Source organism: Hypanus sabinus, chromosome 4 (assembly GCF_030144855.1).
Source record: "Hypanus sabinus isolate sHypSab1 chromosome 4, sHypSab1.hap1, whole genome shotgun sequence".
Classification (NCBI taxonomy): Eukaryota; Metazoa; Chordata; class Chondrichthyes; order Myliobatiformes; family Dasyatidae; genus Hypanus; species Hypanus sabinus.
Genome location: NC_082709.1, coordinates 191,850,407 through 191,871,413, shown reverse-complemented (window position 1 = coordinate 191,871,413; position 21,007 = coordinate 191,850,407). Strand labels below are relative to the sequence as shown.

At 44.8% G+C, this 21,007-nt stretch overlaps 1 protein-coding gene across 1 annotated transcript in view; it reads left to right on the top strand.

The window, feature by feature from the left end:
• The window catches only part of LOC132393593 (1,4-alpha-glucan-branching enzyme-like), a 449,072-nt gene that overhangs the window by 407,711 nt on the left and 20,354 nt on the right, over positions 1–21,007 (top strand). The window contains exon 14 of the mRNA XM_059969048.1: positions 16,714–16,844. Within this exon, the coding sequence (XP_059825031.1) occupies positions 16,714–16,844 (131 nt within the window). The remainder of the gene's footprint in view (positions 1–16,713; positions 16,845–21,007) is intronic.

Below are 21,007 nucleotides of genomic sequence, written 5' to 3'. Positions count from 1 at the left end.
CATTTGTCACTCTTGGTGGATGGTGTGACAGTTGTTAATGGTTCCCTCAGTCCCAATCAGAGACTGGTGCAAACCATAGAGAGAGAATGCTTTATTAAAAACCATTTGGCATTGATTAAGGAGCCCAGTTCTGTTAATAAAAGAACAGATGCAGAATATTTGCTTATGTAAATTAGTTTTATGGGTAATTATGTTCTAATTTAAACATGCTCAGTTTTATTTTCAGTCAGGTTGAACAGGGCTTGTGTGGATAGTCACTGGAGAGCGACACACTCTCTGCTGACCACAGAACACAGACATTCGGTCGATCCCATTATCTGTGCTCTGTGTGTTTCTGTCCACCAGTTGTCAGTTCCAAGGGGATCCCTGGTATCCAGTGACAGTGATGTCATCCACTGGGCTGACCCAACCAATCACAAGCAAAAAAAACAGCTAATAAAAGCCATAATCCTAAATAAACATTTTAAAATAAAATTACAGAATGCAAGAAACAAAGATTGGTTCAGTTGCATAAAATTAAGATGTTATGCAAAATACATAAATTTAACTAATAGAACTTTACCTGTAATGATTTTACATTGATCTAATTATAAACATAGAGAAGTACAGCACAGAAACAGGCCCTTTCGCCCATCAAATCCATGCCAAAATGATTTAAGCTGTCTACTCCCATCAACCTTCATCGGGACCATAACTATACATACCCTAACCATCTACGTACCTATCTAAACTTCTCATAAATGTTGAAATTGAGCTCACATGCACCACTTATGCTGGCAGCTCGTTCCATGTTCACAACCCTCTGAGTGAAGGAGTTTCCCCTCAAACATTTCACTTTCTGCCTTTAACCCATGATCTCTGGTTGTCGTTCCACCCAACCAATGGAAGAAGCCTACTTGGATTTACCCTATCTATACCCCTCATAATTTTGAATACCTCTGTCAAATCTCCTCAATCTTCTACATTCTAAGGAGTACAGACCAAACTTACTCAATCTTTCCTTACAACTCAGATCCTCCAGACCTAGCAACATCCTTGTAAATTTTCTCTGTACTCTTTCAACCTTATTTACATCTTTCCTGCAGGTAAGTGACTGCAGATGAGACTGCTTAGCAAGATAAGAGCCCATGGAATTACAGGGGAGTTACTCGCATGGGTGGAGCATTGGCTGATCTGCAGAAAACAGAGAGTGGGAATAAAGGGATCCTATTCTGGCTGGCTTCCAGTTACCAGTGGAGTTCCACAGGGGTCGGTATTGAGACTGCTGCTTTTTACGATGTATGTCCGTGATTTGGACCATGGGATTAATGGATTTGTGGCTAAATTTGCCAATGATACAAAGATAGGTGGAGGAGAGGGTAGTGTTGAGGAAACTGAGAGACTTAGTTTAGGGAAATGGGCAAAGAAATGGCAAATGAAATACAATGTTGGAAAATGTATGGTCATGTACTTTGGTGAAAGTAATAAATGGGCAGATTATTATTTAGATTGGGAGAGAATTAAAATTGCAGATTTGCAAAGGGACTTGGGAGTCCTTGTGCAGGATACCCTAAAGGTTAAACTCCAGGTTGAGTCAGTGCTGAAGAAGGGACATGCGATGTTGGCATTCATATCTGGAGGTATAGAATATAAGAGCAGGGATTTGATGTTGAAGCTCTATAAGGCACTCATGAGACCACACTAGGTGTATTGTGTGCAATTTTGAGCTCCTTATTTTAGAAAGGATGTACTGATATTGGAGAGAGTTCAGAGAAGATTCATGAGAATGATTCCAGGAATGAAAGGGTTACCGTATGAGGAACGTCTGGCAGCTCTTGGGCTGTATTCCCTGGAGTTCAGGAAAATGAGGGGGGATCTCATAGAAACATTCTGAGTGTTAAAAGGCCTGACCAAATTAGATATGTCAAAGTTATTTCCCATGGAAGGCATCTAGGACAAGAGGGTACGACTTCAGGATTGAAGGATGTCCAATTAGAACAAAGATGCAGAGAAATTACTTTAGTCAGATGGTGGTAAATTTATGTAATTTGTCGCCGTGAGCCGTGAGCGGCTGTGGAAGCCAAGTTATTGGGTTTATTTAGGGCAGAGATAGGGTATATTCTTGATTAGGCAGGGCATCAAAGGGTACAGGGAGAAGCCAGGGGAGTGGGGATGACTGGAAGAATTGGATCAGCTCATGATTGAATCGTGGGGCGGACTCGATGGGCCAGATGGCCTACTTCTGCTGCTATATCTTATGGTCTAAATCTGCACAGAATACTCCAAATTAGGCCTCACCAAGTCTTATATAACTTCAACATAACATCCCCATCTTCTGCACTCAATACATTGATTTATGAAGGTCAATGTGCCAAAAGCTTTCTTTTTGACCCTATCTACCTGTGATGCCACTTACAATGAATTATGGACCTGTATTCCCAGATTCCTTTGTTTTACCACACTCTTCAGTACTCTACTGTTCACTGTGTAAGACCTACCCTGGTTGGTCCTACTGAAGTACAAAACCTCACACTTGGCTGCATTAAATTTCATCTGCCATTTTCAGTCCATTTTTTCAGCTGATGCAGATGCCTCTGCAAACCATGATAACCTTACTTGCTGTCTGCTACATCCCCAATCTTGGTGTCATCCACAAATTTAGTGATTCAGTTAACCTCATCCAGAACATTGATATAGATGACAAACAACAATGGACCCAGCTCTGATGCTAGTCACGGGCCTCCAGTCAGAGAGGCAGCCATTTACTACCACTCTTTGGCTTCTCCCACAAAGCTAATCCAATTTACTACCTCACCTTGAATGCTGAGCGACTGAACATTCTTGACCAACCTCTCATGTGGGATCTTGTCAAATGCCTTGCTGAAGTCCATGTAGACAACGTCCATGCCTTGCCTTCATCCACTTTCCTGGTAACTTCCTCAAAAGGCTCTGTATGATTGGTTAAACAGGACTTAATACACATGAAGCCATGCTGACTATCCCTAATCATTCCATATCTATCCAAATACTTATGTATCCAGTTCCTCAGAATACCTTCCAATAACTTCCTCACAACTGATGTCAGGCTCACTGGCCTATAATTTCTTGGTTTTTGTTTCGAGCCTTTCTTAAACAGTGGAACAACAGTGGCTACCCTCCAATAAGACCCTAAGATCCTTTCGTACCTCTCCTGTCACTAATGCTAATTTAAATATCTTTGCTAGGACCCCAGAAATTTCTGCACTAGGCTCCTCTTGTTGGGCCCAGGGGATTTTTTATACTCTGTAAGGACATCATTTATTCCTCCCTGTCTATACCTACTATGCACCTCCTTTTTTCTCTTTACTGGGGTCTCCATATCTCTTGAAAACCAAGGTTCCCTACACTTGTTATCTTTACCTCTTATTCTGACACAGCCATATACATGCATTCTACTCTCAAAATTTCATCTCTGAAGGCCTCCCACTTAACAGGTACATTTTGCCAGAAAACAACCTGTCCCGACTACACTTGCCAGATCCTTTCTAATAATGTCAAAATTGGCCTTTCTCCAATTTAGTATCTCAACCTGCAGACCAGACCTATCATTTTGCATATTTACTTTGACTAATGGCATTATGATCACTGGATACAAAGTGTTCCCCTACACAAACTTCTGTCACTTGCCCTATCTCATTCCCAAACAGCACAGTCTCTTGTTGGGATATCTACATAATGATAAAGGAAAGTTTCCTGAATGCATTGGACAAGCTTCATCCCATCTAGTCCTTTAATAGTATGGGATTCCGAGTGAATACATGGAAAGTTAAAATCACCTACTATAACAACCTTGAGGAAATCTGCAGATGCTGGAAATTCAAACAACACACACAAAATGCTTGTGGAACACAGCAGGCCAGGCAGCATCTATAGGACGAAGCGCTGTCGATATTTCGGGCCGAGACCCAGGGTCGACAGCGCTTCTCCCTATAGATGCTGCCTGGCCTGCTGTGTTCCACCAGCATTTTGTGTGTGTTACTATAACAACCTTATGCTTATCTGAGAAATTAAGCCCCTCAGATTAGTACCAGGCCTGACACTGACCACACAAGAAGCTTTAAGACCATAAGTCCATAAGATATAGGGGCAGAGTTAGGCCATTCAGCCCATCATGTATATTCCGCTATTCCATCGTGGCAGATCCCAGATCCTACTCAAGCCCTTACACCTACCTCCTTGCCATATCTTTTGATGCCCTGACCAATCAGGAAACGATCAACTTCTGCCTTAAATATACCCATGGACTCTGCCTCCACCACCGCAGTCTGTGGCAGAACATTCTACAGATTCACTGCTCTCTGGCTAAAAAAATTACTCCTTACCTGTGTTCTCAAAGATCACCCCTCAATTTTGAGTCTGTGGCCTCTAGTTCTGGATACCCTCACCAAAGGAACCATCCTCTCCACATCTCCACATCTTCACATCATGTCCTTTCAACATTCAGCAGGTTTCAATGAGAACCCGCCCCCCCACCCCGCATTCTTCTAAATTCCAGTGATTACAGGCCCAAAGCTGCCAAACATTCCTCATATGTTAACCCCTTCGTTCCCAGAATCATCCTCATGAACCTCCTCTGGACTCTCTCCAATGACAACACATTCCTTCTGAGATATGGGGCCCTAAACTGTTGACAATACTCCAAGTGTGGCCTGACTTGTATCTTATAAAGCATCAGGATTATTTCCTTGCTTTTATATTCTATTCCCCTTGAAATAAATGCCAACATTACATCTACCTTCTTTACCAGAGACTCAACCTGTAAATTAACCTTCTGGGAGTCTTGCACAAGGACTCCTAAGTTCCTCTGCATGTCTGACATTTGAAACTTCTCATTTACATAATAATCTGCACTACTGTTCCTTTTACCAAAATGCATTATCGTACATTTCCCAAAACTGTATTCCATCTGCCACTTCTTTGCCCAGTCTTCCAATTTGTCGAAGTCCATCTGCAATTGCAGCGCTTCCTCAGCACTACCTACCTTCCACCTATCTTTGTATCATCCACAAACTTTGCCACAAAGCCATCAATTCCATTATCCAAATCATTGACAAATAATGTAAAAAGCAGCAGTCCCAATACTGACCCCTGAGGAACACCACTGGTCACTGGCAGCCAACCAGAAAAGGCCCATTTTATTCTCACTCACTGCCTCCTGCCTGTCAGCCATTCTTCTATCCATGCCAGTATCTTTCCCATAACGCCATAGGATTTTATCTTGTTAAGCAGCCTCATGTGAGGCACCTTATCAAATGCCTTCTGAAAATCCAAGTAAATGACATCCACTGCCTCTCCTTTTTCCACTTTGCTTGTTACTTTCTCGAAGAACTGTAAGATATTTGTCAGGCAAAATTTCCCTTCACTGAAACCATGCTGACTTTGACTTGTTTTATCTCCAAGTACCTTGAAAGCTCATCCTTTGTAATAGACTCCAACACTTTCCCAACCACTGAGGTTAGGCGAATAGGCCTATAATTTCCACCTGGTTCAGGTGATTTATCCACCTTAAGACCTTTGAGTTTGCTTTGCATTTTCTCCTTTGTAATAGCAATGGCACTTATCCCTGCTCCCTGACACTCTCGGAACTCAGGCACACTGCTAGTGTCTTCCACAGTGAAGGCAGATGCCAATTACCCATTAAGTTCATCTGTCATTTCTTTGTCTCCCATTACTACCTCACCAGCATCATTTTCCAGTGGTCCAACATCAACCCTCACCCCCCCTTTTACTCTTTATACAACTGAAAAAACTTCTGGTTTCTTGCTTTATATTATTGGCTAGTCTGCCTCATATTTAATGTTTTCCCTTTTTATAGCTTTTTAGTTGCCTTTTGTTGGATTTTAAAAGTTTCCCTATCATTCAACTTCCCACTTACTTTTGCTACCTTTCCTTGGCTTTTGTGCAGTCCTTTCAGCCACGGTTGCCTACCCCTGCCATTTGAGAACTTATTCCTCTGTGGGACATATCTATCCTGTGCTTTGTGAACTATTCCCAGAAACTTCAGCCATCTCTGCTCTGCTGTCATCCCCGCCAGTATCCTCCTCCAGTCCACCTGGGCAAGCTCCTCTCTCATGCCTTTGTAATTCCCTTTATTCCATTGCGATACTGATAACGTGAGTTGTGCTTCTCCCTCTCAAATTGCAGTATGAATTCAGTCATATCATGATCGCTGTCTCCTAAGGGTTCCTTTACATTGAGCTCTATAGTAAGATCTGAGTTATTACACAACACCCAATCTTAGATAGCCATCTAAGATAATTCAGTCTCTTACCAACAGAGACACACCATTGCCTATGCCTTTTTGTCTGCCCTTTCGATACGAAGTATTTCCTTTAATGTAAGCTCCCAAATATGGCCTTCTTTCAGCCACAACTCAGTGATACTCACATCATACTGACCAATCTGTACAATCTCTAACTGCGCCACGAGTTCATCCACTTTTTTCCGAATGCTCTGTGCATTTAAATACAGCATCTTCAGTCCCGCATTCTTCACCTTTTTGAATTTTGCCTCTGTGGTACAACTTAACTCTTTGGTCTGTCTGCACTTGTACCCAGTCATTGGCTTGTCCTTCCTTACGTTCATGTTACACCCATCATAGAATATAGAAAACCTACAGCACAATACAGGCCCTTCAGCCCACAAAGTTGTGCCGAACAGGTCCCTACCTTAGAAATTACTAGGCTTACCTATAGCCCTCTATTTTTCTAAGCTCCATGAACTTATCCAAAAATCTCTTAAAAGACCCTATCATATCTGCCTCCACCGTGGTTGCCGGCAGCCCATTCCACGCACTCGCCATTCTCTGAGAGAAAAAACTTACCCCTGACATCCCCTTTGTACCTACTCCCCGGCACCTTAAACCTGTGTCTTCTTGTGGCAACCATTACAGCCCTGGGACTATCCACATGATCAATGCCTCTCATCATCTACTTATAAACCTGCTGGCTCATTCTCAGCTCTACCATACTTGTTTCCATCCCCCTGCCATATTACTTTAAACCATTTCCAACAGCCCTCGTCAATCTGATTGCAAGAATATTGGCCTCCTCAGATTCAAGTACAACCTGTCCCTTTTGTACAAGTACCATCTGACTCAGAAGTCGCCACAGAAGCCTTGTTAGTACCAGGTTTGACACCGACCACACAATAAGCCTGTAAGTATCAGGCCTGACACTGACCACACAATAAGCCTGTAAGTATCAGGCCTGACACTGACCACACAATAAGCCTGTAAGTATCAGGCCTGACACTGACCACACAATAAGCCTGTAAGTATCAGGCCTGACACTGACCACACAATAAGCCTGTAAGTATCAGGCCTGACACTGACCACACAATAAGCCTGTAAGTACTAGGCCTGACACTGACCACACAATAAGCCTGTAAGTACTAGGCCTGACACTGACCACACAATAAGCCTGTAAGTACTAGGCCTGACACTGACCACACAATAAGCCTGTAAGTACTAGGCCTGACACTGACCACACAATAAGCTTGTCAGTACCAGGCCTGTCACTAACCTCACAATAAGCCTGACTGGATCAGCTGTAAATCTTAGAAAGGTTTTAAGCAGCAGAGGGATTAAGAATTCTGGGGAAGAGGCAGGTAGGTGGAGCTGTGTCCACAATCTTACTAAATGGTCAGGCTCGATGAGTGAGATGGCTGACTCCTGCTCTTCGTCCTTATGTTTTTACGAAGTGCTGGAGGAACTCAGCTGGTCAGGCAGCATCTAAGAGGAGGAATAAACAGTCGCCGTTTTGGCTGAGCTCCTCCAGCATTTTGAGTGTGTTGCACTGGATTTCCATCAGTGCAGAATCTCTTGTGGCTGTCTGTGTTCTTATGTGACGTTCCTAGGTCCAGTGTTGTCATTACGGGTCTCACAAGTGGACTGGTGTGGGTGTCTCCTGGGAATGCTGTGAATCAGGGATGTGGGTTATCCTGGGAGTTCATGGCAGAAGATATGGACTGCTCCTGTGGAAGTCAATGACATGGCAGCTCCACTATGTCATGCCTCTCACCCACTCCATGGTTGTCTCAGAGACAGGAGCTGGTCAGTCATGCAAACTCGAAAAGCGAACAAATTCCAGAGAAAGCGCCGTGCTTTGTTAAAACAGCCAGCTTCTTGAACGTTCTGTGCCTCATATTTCGGCAACATAACATGGAATAATCTACAGTCTTTGAAGGGGAGAGATCAGTGAGTGATGGTCATAGTCTTTTACATGCAACACAAATGTTACTTACCTCCTCTCATGATAGTCGCAGAAACAGGCCCTTCGATCCATTTTGTCCATGCCATCCCTTTGCCCCACCTACACTCATCCCACTTACCTGCATTGGGACCATCTACTTACAAAAATGGATGTCTCTGATGTCCCTCCATGAGAAGCCCCACAACAGGAGGTCCCTCAATGGGACATCTTTCAGTAGAATGTGCTTCCACTGGATATACAACAACAGGATGTCCCTCTGTGGAATCCCTTCTGTGGGATGTGCCTCCACTGTGGGATATCCATAGGACCATAAGTTATAGGAGCAGTATAAGGACATTTGGCCCATCAAGTCTACTCCGCCATTCCATCATGGCTGATCCAGTTTTACTCTCAGCCCCATCCCTGCCTTCTCCCCATATCCCTTCATGTCCTGACCAATCAAGAATCTATGAATCTCTGCCTTGGAAAGCAGCCAGTGTGTGAGTGGGCCAGTAAAGGAGTGGAGTTTTGAGTCAGGGAGCGGACGTTGAGGGAAGTACCTTGTGAGAAAAGAGCGAGTCTTTGGCTCGAGAGGTTCTGGCAGTTTTGGCATTTGGACTGTGCAGTCAAGTCAATTAAGATTTGAATAGCTCAGCAGAAAGCAGTTAATTAGACAATTCAAGATTTGAATAGCTCAGACTCAGCAGAAAGCAGCTGATTGGGCAATCGAGGTCAGGTGACCAAGCAGTTTGGAAAACCTCAGACAAATAAGTAGAGGAGTAGCTCAAGCGGAGCAGCCAGTGTGTGAGTGGGCCAGTAAAGGAGTGGAGATTTGAGGCTTTGACCTGGGGAGTGGCCTTGTTGAGGGAAGTGCCTTGTGAGAAAAGTGCAAGTCTTTGGCTCAACAGTCTTCAGCGAGGAGACTATGCCACAGTTGGAGAGGGTGAGAGGTGGTGAAGAGATGATAGGTAAACTGATTCAGTGTGATGCTTGCCTGCTGTGGGAGGTCAGGGATACTGATGGTGCCTCCGGCTGCTACAACTGTGAAAAGTGTGTCCAGGTTCAGCTCCTGAAGGACCGTGTTGGGCCACTGGAGAAGCAACTGCATGATCTCAGGTTCACCCGGGAAAACGAGAGTTTTCTGGACAGGACCTACAGAGAGATCATTACACCGAAGATACCGGAGGAGAGAACGGGGGTGACGATAAGGAAGGGATGGATGCTTGGAGTACAGGAGACCCTGGGGGATGTACCTCTCGTAAACAGGTTCATCCTCTTGGAAGCTGTCAGGACAGAAGACACTGCCAGTCTGAGAGGCGGACAGGTCTGCGAGTCAAAAATTGGCACTGAAGCAAAGTCGAAGAGACAGATGTCAGGCAGAGCCATGGTAGTAGGGGATTCCATAGTGAAAGGTACAGAAAGGGGTTTCTGCGGGATTTAAGGATGGTGTGTTGCCTCCCTGGTGCCAGGATCCAGGACGTCACCGACTGATTGCACGGCATGTTCAAGGGTGAAGGTGAACAGCCGGAAGTGGTAGTGCATGTCGGCACAAATGACGTCGGGAAGAAGAGGAAAGAAATTCTGCAGCGTGACTTTAGAGAACTTGGAAAAACACTGAAAAGCAGGACCCCCAGGGTGGTTATCTCCAGTTTGCTTCCATTTCCTTGTGCTGGTGAGGGTGGGAACAGGGAGATATGGGATCTCAATGTGTGGCTGAGGAGCTTGGTGCGGGAAGCAGGGTTTTAGATTCTTAGACCACTGGGATCTGTTTTGGGGTAAGAATGAATTGTACAAAGGAGACAGGTTGCACCTTAACAGGCGGGGGACCAGCATTCTGACAGGCAGGTTTGCCACTGCTACACGGGTGTGTTTAAACTAATAAGTTGGGGGAGGAGACGAACTGGAAACGTAAAGATGGAGTTAAAGGGAAAGAGAGAGTAAGAAAGTTAAGAAAGACAACATAATTAAAGGGGCAGAAAGCTCAGGAAGGAACCGGAGAGTATGGCCAACTGCAATAGGGATCGATGTGAGAAACGAGGGGAGTAATGGATTACAAGCATTATATATGAATGCACGAAGTATAAGAAATAAAGTGGATGAGCTTGAGGCTCAGTTGGAAGTTGGTAAGTATGATGTTGTAGGAGTAACAGAGACATGGCTGCAAGAGGTCCAGTGCTGGGAAATGAATATTCAAGGATATACGACCTATCGAAAGGACAGACAGGTGGGCAAAGGGGGTGTGGTGGCTCTGCTGGTGAGGAATGAAATTCAGTCCCTTGCGAGGGGTAACATAGAATCAGGAGATATAGAGTCAGTATGGATAAAAATGAGAAATTGTAAGGGCAAAAAAAAATGGGAGTTATCTACAGCCCCCCAAATAGTAGCCTGGATATAGAGTGCAAGTTAAATCAAGAGCTAAAATTAGCATGTCGCAAAGGTAATACTAGGTTGTAATGGGGGATTTCAACATGCAGGTAGACTGGGAAAATCAGGTTGATACTGGACCCCAAGAAAGGGAGTTTGTGGAGTGCCTCTGAGATGGATTCTTAGAACAGCTTGTACTGGAGCCTACCAGGGAGAAGGCAATTCTGGATCTCGTGTTGTGTAATGAACCAGATTTGAGAAGGGGACTCAAGGTAAAGGAGCCATTAGGAGGTAGTGACCATAAAATGATAAGTTTTAATCTACAATTTGAGAGGGAGAAGGGAAAATCTGAAGTGTCAGTATTACAGTTGAACAAAGAGGACTATGGAGCCATGAGGGAGGAACTAGCCAAAGTTGACTGGAAGGATACCCTAGCAGGGATGACAGTGGAACGACAATGGCAGGTATTTCTGGGAATAATACAGAAGGTGCAGGATCAATTCATTCCAAAGAGGAAAAAAGATTCTAAGGGGACAACCGTGGCTGACCAGGGAAGTCAAGGACAGTTTAAAAATCAAAGAGAAGAAGTACAACACAACTAAGATGAGTGGGAAGTCAGAGGATTGGGAAACTTTTAAAGAGCAACAGAAGATAACTAAAAAGGCAAAATGGGGAGAAAAGATGAGGTGCGAAGGTAAGCTAGCCAAGAATATAAAGGAGGATAGTGAAAGCTTCTTTAGATAGGTGAAGAGGAAAAAATTATTAAAGACCAAAGTTGGGCCCTTGAAGGCAGAAACAGGTGAATTTATTATGGGGAACAAGGAAATGGCAGACAAGTTGAACAGGTACTTTGGGTCTGTCTTCACTAGGGAGGACACAGACAATCTCCTAGATGTAATAGTGGCCAAAGGTAATGGAGGAACTGTAGGAAATTCACATTAGGCAGAAAATGGTGGTGGGTAGACTGACGGGTCTGAAGGCTGCTAAATCCCCAGGGCATGATGGTGTGCATCCCAGAGTACTTAAGGAGGTGGCTCTAGAAATCGTGGACGCATTGTAATCATTTTCCAATGTTTTATAGATCCGGGGGAGTCCAGAACCAGAGGTTACAGTTTAAGAATAAGGGGTAGGCCATTTAGAACAGAGTTCAGGAAAAACTTTTCACCCAGAGAGATGTGGATCTATGGAATGCTCTGCCTCAGAAGGCAGTGGAGGCCAATTCTCTGGATGGTTTCAAGAAAGAGTTAGATAGAGCTCTTAAAGATAGCGGAGTCAAGGGATTTGGGGAGAAGGCAGAAACGGAGTACTACTTGTGGATGATCAGCCATGATCACATTGAATGGCAGTGCTGGCTTGAAGGGCCAAATGGCCTACTCCTGCACCTATTGTCTATTGTCTAAATCTACATAAAGACTTGGCCTCCAAAGCTGCCTGTGATAACGAACTCCACAGATTCACCACTTTTCTGGCTAACAAAATTCCAAATGCACCCCTGTATTCTGAGGCTGTCTCCTCTAGTTTTAGACTCTCCCACCAAAGGAATCATCCTCACTGCATCCACTCTATCAAGGCCTTTCACCATTAGGTAGGTTTCAATGAGGTCACCCCTCCTTCTTCTGAATTCCAGTGAATACAGGCCCAGAGCCATCAAATGTTCTTCATATGACAAACCATTCAATCCAGGAATCATTTTTATGAACCTCCTTTGAACCTTCCCCAGTTTCAACAAATGCTGTATAAAGTCTCAACATTGCATTTTTCCTTTTATATTAGTAAGTTTATATTTGGATTTGTAAGAATGCAGATGATACTAAAGTAGGTGGCGTTGTAGATAATGAAGTAGGTTTTCAAAGTTTGCAGAGAGATTTAGGCCAGTTAGAAGAGTGGGCTTAAAGATGGCAGATGGAGTTTAATGCTGATAAATGTGAGGTGCGACATTTTGGTAGGAATAATCCAAATAGGACATACATGGTAAATGGTACGGCATTGAAGAATGCAGTAGAACAGAGTGATCTAGGAATAATGGTGCATAGTTCCCTGAAGGTGGAATCTCTTGTGGATAGGGTGGTGAAGAAAGTTTTTGGTATGTAGGCCTTTATAAATCAGAGCATTGAGTATAGGAGTTGGGATGTAATGTTAAAATTGTACAAGGCATTGGTAAGGCCGAATTTGGAGTACAGTTTTGGTCACCAAATTATAAGAAAGATGTCAACAAAATAGAGAGAGTACAGAGAAGATTTACTAGAATGCTATCTGGGTTCCAGCACCTAAGTTACAGGAAAAGGCTGAACAAGTTAGGTCTTTATTCTTTGGAGCGTAGAAGGTTGAGGGGAGACTTGATAGAGGTATTTAAAATTATGAGAGGGATAGATAGTGTTGACGTGGATAGGCTTTTTCCATTGAGAGTAGGGGAGATTCAAACAGGAAGACATGATTTGAGAGTTAGGGGGCAAAAGTTTAGGGGTAACACGAGGGGGAATTTCTTTACTCTGAGAGTGGTAGCTGTGTGGAATGAGCTTCTAGTAGAAGTGGTAGAGGCAGGTTCGGTATTGTCATTTAAAGTAAAGTTGGATAGGTATATGGACAGGAAAGGAATGGAGGGTTATGAGCTGAGTGTGGGTCAGTGGGAGTGGGTGAGAGTAAGTGTTCAGCACAGACTAGAAGGGCTGAGATGGCCTGTTTCCGTGCTATAATTGTTATATGGTTACATTATATTATATTGATGAAATGAAAGCTAACATTGCATTTGCCTTCCTCACCACAGACTTAATCTGCAAATTAACCTTTAGGGGATCCTGCACAAGGATTCTCAAGTCCCTTGGCACCTCACTTTTTATGCATTTTCTCTCCATTTAGAAAGTTGTCAACCCTTTTATTTTACCACAGAGCATACCCATACACTTCCCATCACTGTATTCCATCAGCTGTTTCTTTGCTCATTCTCCTAATCTAAGTCCTTCCGTAGCCCTTCTGCTTCTTCAAAGTTACCTGCGTCTCCATTTTTCTTTGTTTTGTCTGAAAATTTTGAAACAAACCATCAATTTCATCATCCAAATCATTGACATATACTGTAAAAAGAATCAATCCCAACACCAACTCCTTTGGAACATCACTTGTCAGCGGCAACCACCAGAAATAGGTCTCTTTAGAAACATAGAAAAACTACAGCACAATACAGGCCTTTCGGCCCACAATGCTGTGCCAAATGTGTACTTACTTTAGAAATTACCTAGGGTCATCCATAGCCCTGTATTTTTCTAAGCTCCATATACCTATCCAGGAGCCTTTTAAAAGACCCTATCTTATCCACCTCCATCACTGTTGCCAGCAGCCCAGTCCATGCACTCGCCACTCTCTGAATAGAAAAACCTACCCCTGACATCTCAGCTTCATAAGTCACTGGTGTAACCCTCAGGCTCGGCCAGCGTGTGTTCGTCTTGGAGAAGACAACTTCTGGCCCCGGCAAACTGAGGAATCTATTTGTGTGTATTCTGCGTGATGTGTTGCCCGGTTTCAAATCCGCACCGCAAAATATCAGACAGAACACCATATGCAATTAACTGATTGAACTTTATAAATCTTAATCTGAATATAGGGCTAGTAAAGAAAATAAAAAGAAAAGGGGTCCATTTTAAGAGAAAAGTCAAAAGTACACGTTGGAGCTCAAATACAGCCATTCTTCAACCATCAACCTCCTCCGAGTGTCCCCGACCTTTGGACCCTCACTCCCAGTCCACTCCATCCGGTGGTCTACCAGCTCTCTCTACACATGTCTTCCTTCTTCTCCTCTCGCCAACCAAAGACCACAAAAATCTCTCTTCCAGACTCACAAGAAAGAAGAATATTTCTCTCATTGGATAGCCCCCACATTCTAAAGTCCCATTATCTCTAGTCATAACCCAAACATTGCTGCTACGGAGAAACCATTACATTAGCAGTGAAACCTTACAGCATGTTAGTTACATGTTGTAATGGAGGGACGGGAAGGTAGGCAGAGGGGGTGTCATGACTCTGCTGGTAAAGAACGGCATCAAATCAGTAGAAAGATGTGACATAGGATCAAAAGATGTTGAATCCTTGTGGATTGAACTAAGAAACTGCAAGGGTAAAATTACATTGATGGCAGTTATATACAGTCCTCCCAACAGCGGCTGGGAGGTGGACCATAGGTTACAACAGGAAATAGAAAAGTGTATCGAAAGGGCAGTGTTATGGGAGTCGAGGGAGATTTTAATATGCAGGTTGAATGGGAAAATCAGGTTGGTAATAGATTTCAAGAGAAGGGGTCTGTTGAATGCCTAAGGTATAGCTTTTTGGAGCAGTTTGTCATTGAGCCTACTAGGGGATCAGCTATACTGGATTGGGTGTTATGTAATGAACCAGAGGTGATTTGAGAGCTTAAGGTAAAAGAACCCTTAGAAATCAGTGATCACAATATGATTGAGCTCAACTTGAAATTTGATCAAGAGAAAATAAGGTCTGATGTAGCAGTATTTCAGTGGACTAAGGGAAGTTACAGTGGTATGAGAGAGGACTTGGCAAAAGTAAATTATAAGAAGATGCTGGCAGGGATGTCAGCAGAGCTGTAATGGTGTGAGTTTCTGAGGAAGATGAGGAAGGTGCAGGATAGATGTATTCAAAAAACCAAGAAATACTCAAATAGTGAAATAGTACAAGCATGGCTGACAAGGGAAATCAAAACTAATGTAAAGCAGACAAGAGAGAATACAGCAAAGCAAAAATTTGTGGTAATACGGAGGATTGGAAAGCTTTTAAAAACCTACAGAAAGCAACTAAAAGAATTATCAGGAGGGAAAAGATGAAATATGAAAACAAGCTAGCAAACAATGTCAAAATGGATATTAAGACCTTTTTCAAATATGTAAAGTATAAAAGAGAGATGAGAGTGGATGTAGGACCACTAGAAAATGAGGATGGAGAAATAATAACGGAGGACAAGGGGATGGCTGATGAACTAAGTGAGTATTTTGTATCAGGTTTCACTGTGGAAGATGCTAGCAATATGCCAAATGTTGAAGGTTGTGAGGGAACCGGAGCTGCAGCTTGATGACCTTCAGCTTGTGAGGAAAAGTGAGGCAGTAAAACACAGGAAGGTACAATAAGGTATTCATCCCCAGGCTACAGGAGACAGATAAATGGGTGACTGTCGGGAAAGGGAAAGAGGAATGTCAGATAGTGGAGAGCACCCCTGTGGCCATCCCCCTCAACAATAAGTACTGTACTCCATTTTGAGTACTGTTGGGGGGCACAGCCTACCTGGGGAAAGCAACGGCAGTCACGCCCCGTGGCTCAGTAAGGTAGAGAAATGGAGTGGATGACAGCAGTAAGAGGGGACTATATAGTCGGGGACAGATCAGTGATTCTATGGACACAAAAAGGAATCAGAATCAGGTTTATTATCACCAGCATGTGACATGAAATTTGTTAACTTAGCAGCAGCAGTTCAATGCAATACATATTCTAGTAGAGAGAGAAAAAATAATAAATAAACAAGTCAATTAATTATGAATATTGAATAGGTTATTAAAAACGTGCAAAAACTGAAATACTGTATATTTTAAAAAATGAAGTAGTGTCCATTTAGGAATCGGATGGCAGAGGGAAAGAAGCTGTTCCTGAATTGCTGAGTGTGGGTCTTCAGGCTTCTGTACTTCCTCCCTGATGGTAACAGTGAGAAAAGGGCATGTCCTGGATGCTGTAGGTCTTTAATAATGGACGCTGCCTTTCTGAACACCACTCCCTAAAGATGGTAGTTTGCCTCCCAGGTGCCAGAATCTGAGATGTTTCTGGAAGTGTCCGCAATATCCTGAAAAGGGAGGGTGAGTGGGCAGAAGCTGTGCTACATATTGATATCAGCGACAGGAAGAAAAGGGGAGGAAGTCCTGAAAACAGAGTACAGAGAGTTGGGAAGGAAGCTGAGAAACAGGACCTCAAGGGTAGTAATTTTGGGATTGCTACCTGTGCCACTCAACAGTGGGGGGGGTTTTAAAGGAGGTGTGTCGGGGAGGGGTTTGAAGGAGATGTGTGGGGAACGGATAAAGGAGAGGTGAACGTCTCATCCAGCCACACTGCTGTTTTTATTTAATAACACACGGACATTAATATTTTTCCACCCTAGGCCTACGTCAGTGAGAACCATGAAGAAAACAAGGTCATCGCCTTTGAGCGTGCAAATTTGCTCTTTGTTTTCAACTTCAACCACGAGAAAAGTTTTCCTGACTACAGAGTTGGAATCGATCTACCTGGGAAATATCCTTTTCACGTGCTTTCTGTGTGCTCTTGAATGCTGAAAGGGGCACAACCCCATGGGGTAAATCTCCACAGGGTACACCCATGGGGCAAATCTCCACAGGGCAATTCCCATGGTACAAATCTCCTCAAAGGGGCACATCTCATGGGGCAAATCTCCACAGGTTACACCCCATGGTTTAAAGCACCACAGGGCACACCCCATATGACATATCTCCACCTGGTACCCCATGGGGTAAATATACACAGGATAAATCCCCATAGGAAAATCTCCACTGAGTACACCACAGGGGGCCATTCTCCACAGGATACTCCCTATGGTGCAAATCTCCACAGGGTACACCACAGGGGGCAAATCTCCACAGGGCACATCCCATGGTAAAAATCTGCACAGGGTTCATTCCTATAGGACAAATACTACAGGGTATACCCATGTGGCAAATCTACACGAGGCACATCCTGATGAGGCAGATCCCACAGGGAAGATCTCTACCTGGTACACACCATGGGACAAATCTCCACAGGGCACACCTCATAGGCAAATCTCCACATGGGACACCCCAAGGGGCAAATCTCCACAGGGCACACCTCCTCATGGTAAAAAATCTCTACAGGGTACACCCCATGGGGCAAATGTCCACAGAGTAAATCCCCATGATACGAATCACCACAGCGCATACCCCATGGGGAAATCCACACAGGGCATCCCTTATGGGGCAAATCTCCACAGGGTAATTCCCCAGGGGACAAATCTCCACAGCTTGGGCGAAGTGATCGGTTGACTCTCAGGAGCTCATGCTCAGGCCACTGTTAAGCAGGTAGTGTAGCAAGGAGAGACCAATGGATGGTGGGTTGGCTGCAGGTCAGTTTCCTGCTGTTTCTGTTTTAATTTCAGATTTCCAGTATCTGCAGATTATAAACACAAGAGATTCCGCAGATGCTGGAAACCTGAAGCAACGCACACAAAATGGTGTAGAAACTCAGCAAGTCAGGCAGTATCAATGGAAATGAATTAACAGTCAATGTTTTAGGCTGGACTAGAAAGGCAAAAGGAGGAAGCCAGAATAAGAGGGTAGGAGGAAGAGGAGTACATGCTGGCAGGTTATAGGTGAGGGGAGGGGATGAGGTGAGAAGCAGGGAAGTGATGGGTGGAAGAGGTAAAGGGCTACAAGAGAAGGAATCTGATCAGAGAAGATGGTGGACCAGAGAGCAGTGATGAAGCAAGCGAGGAGAAGAGAAGAGAAGAGATATAAGAAGAGTCAGAATAGAGAATGGAAAAAGAGAGAAGGGTGAAGAGGGAGGAGTTGCCACAAGTTCTAGGAATTGATGTTCATGCCGTCCAGTTGGAGGCTACCCAGATGAATATGAGGTGTTGCTCCTCAAACTTGAGTTAGGCTTCATGGTGGCAGTAGAGGTGACCATGGACCGACATGTCAGAATGGGGATGGGAAGTAGAATTGAAATGGGTGGCCTCTGGGAAATTCTTCCTGTTGTGGCTGATGGAGTCAAGATGTTTGACAAAGTGTTCCCCCAATCTATGTCGAGTCTCATCAGAGGCCACACTGGGTATCATCTGTGGAGGTACCCCTCCGTTACACAGTGTAGTGGGGGCATACTCCATGGTGGTTATTCAGAAGGATGGGATAGACTCTGAGGGGAGGTATTAAATAGCCATGCGATGGCTCACCAAAAGCCAGCACAAGCAGGTGGCCTTTCCTCTGCTGTCCCTTTCCTGGAGCACAGATTTACAGCTGTCAACATGTTTCTCAACCTCTTCCTGCACACAATCCTCTGTGCTCCCCCTCCCCACTGCTAATCCTGGAGTGTCAGGTCCAGTTGCCCATGGCAGAGCATCAGGCAGCATGGGGACACTCTTGGCCACGAGGAAGGCTCATCCACTGGCAGTGAGGATAAGTGATGTTTCTCGTCATCTGTTGATGCTGATGATTCATGACATTCTTGCTCTCATGGAGAAGCTGGTCTCGAGGGGAGACTCCCCCAGGGCAGGAATCAGGCTGCCTCTGTGACCCTGTGTCCAGCTTGTCCAGCACCATGACTGGACAGCAATTGACTTTCCAGATGAGCTTCTGTTTACGAAACGCCTGGCTCTAGGAGTTGTATGTGTGGGAGGAGGCTCGCACTGGACCTGGCCATACTGGGGAGCGGGAGCTGCAGCTGCAGACGATCTCTCAGTGTCTGTCTCCCTCTGCTGATGAATGAATGCATTGAACCCACATCCTTAATTACACCACTGAGTGATCGCAGAGTAATGTGGCCTCAGTCCAAACACCAGGGCCTCGTATCTGAATCCACTCTCAAGGAGCGGCAACCCGAGGCAAACCTGGCACCCCACTACCCTGTGGTCTCTGTTTGCAAAGGTGGACCATGCTGAATCTCCATGTCAGGTCACAGCTGTTTGGACAGTCACTGCCCGCCTGACTCAAATGTCTCCCCAGAGCTGGCCAGCACTATTCACCCATCCCCTATGTCTGTGAGAGAATGGAGGAGCCAGCTCCTCCAGCCACTGGTGAAAGTGCTCCCACAGAGCCAGCCATGCCGAAGGGGAAGCTTAGCACGATGATTTCTAAAATTCAAAGTAAATTTATTATGAAAAGTGCATTCTGCATATGTCACCATGTACAATCCCTGAGATTAATTTCCTTGCAGGCATTCACAGTAACTACAAAGAAACACAACAAAACCAGTGAAAAGTCGCACATCCAAATTTGGACAACGTGCAAAGGCTAGAGGCGTTGGAGTTCTGAGTTCAGTCCCGGCGTCCTCTGTAACGAGTCTTTGTATGTCCTGCTCGTGGAAAGCATGGGTTTTCCCTGGCTGCCCTGGTTTCCTCACACAATCCATAGATGCAGTGGGCCATTGTAATGATGTAGCTTAGAGTGAAGTCGGGGTTGCGGGGCAGTGCAGCTCAAAGGGGCAGAAGGGCCTTTTCCACGCTAAATAAATTTGAGAATATGAGTGCTTTAAAGTGAATCCATATACTGTGAGTGAAGTTATCACCTCTGGTCCAAGAGCCTGATGGTTGAAAGGTAATAATTGTTCCAAACCCTGGTGGTGGGGGTCAGAAGGCAGCAGCAAGGAGACAGCCTGGTCAGAATGGTGGGGCTCCTCAATAATGGATGGGATGCTGCTTTCCTGTGATAGGTTTGAGAGGAGGTGTGAATGTAGTCTGGACAAGGGACTGCAGTGGTTTCTATAGACGGTGAACAGGGCAGCTTGTGTGTGCTGTTGTGGAGAGAGGAGATGTCAATGAGATCCCGATGGACCATCGTTGTAGAGAGTGACTACAGTTGCATACCCGTGTGTGCTGGTGTGGAGAGACGAGGGATGGATGAAGAACCAATGAACCGTCAGTACAGCTGAACCGACCCCCCCCCCCCCACCCCGCTTGTGCTGCTGCAGAGTGGAGAGAAGTTTGGGGGGAGTGGATAGGGTGCTGATGGACCATCAGTGCAGAGTGTGATTACAGTTGGACCCTCCCGTAAGCGATGGTGCAGAGTGAAGAGGTGTTTGAGGGGGCAGGATGGGATCCTGATGGACTGTTGGTGTAGAGATTATAACTGGACCCCCGTGTGGTAGCACACCCTCTGGGTGTGGCTCACAACTGTTGCATCAAGGTCCCCCCGGTACAGGGTTCTGACTGATAGGAAAGTTCACACTCATGACCACACACTGAGCCTTGTGATCAACAGAGGTTGAAAAGAGAAACTAGGCAAATGATCTGCTGAGTTCATGAAATTGCACAGGAATCAAACAGTAGGATTTGCCACAGGGTGCAAGTCACATTAGGGTCCAGGGACAGGAAGGAGAGGAGCCAGACGACAGGGTGGTCAGAGGTGGGGGAGCGCCTGGTGAGGGTCCTGTGTGCGGCCAAGTGCTCTCTGCAGTACAGTATGTGTATCCTACCTCTGGGCCAAGATCCCCAGTCTCTGATGCCAATTCTACACTCTCCAGGTCATTGAATTGCCATTCAACCCCGCATGAATACAGGCAAGTGAAGCAGTACAAACACAGTACCAACAGTCACACACAACACAAAGCACATTATGATACAGTAATCATACAGTCACAAAAATAATAATAAAGCCCAAGTTCCTGAGTGTCATATCTTGTAGATTGATAGTGCTACTGGTAAGAATAAACCC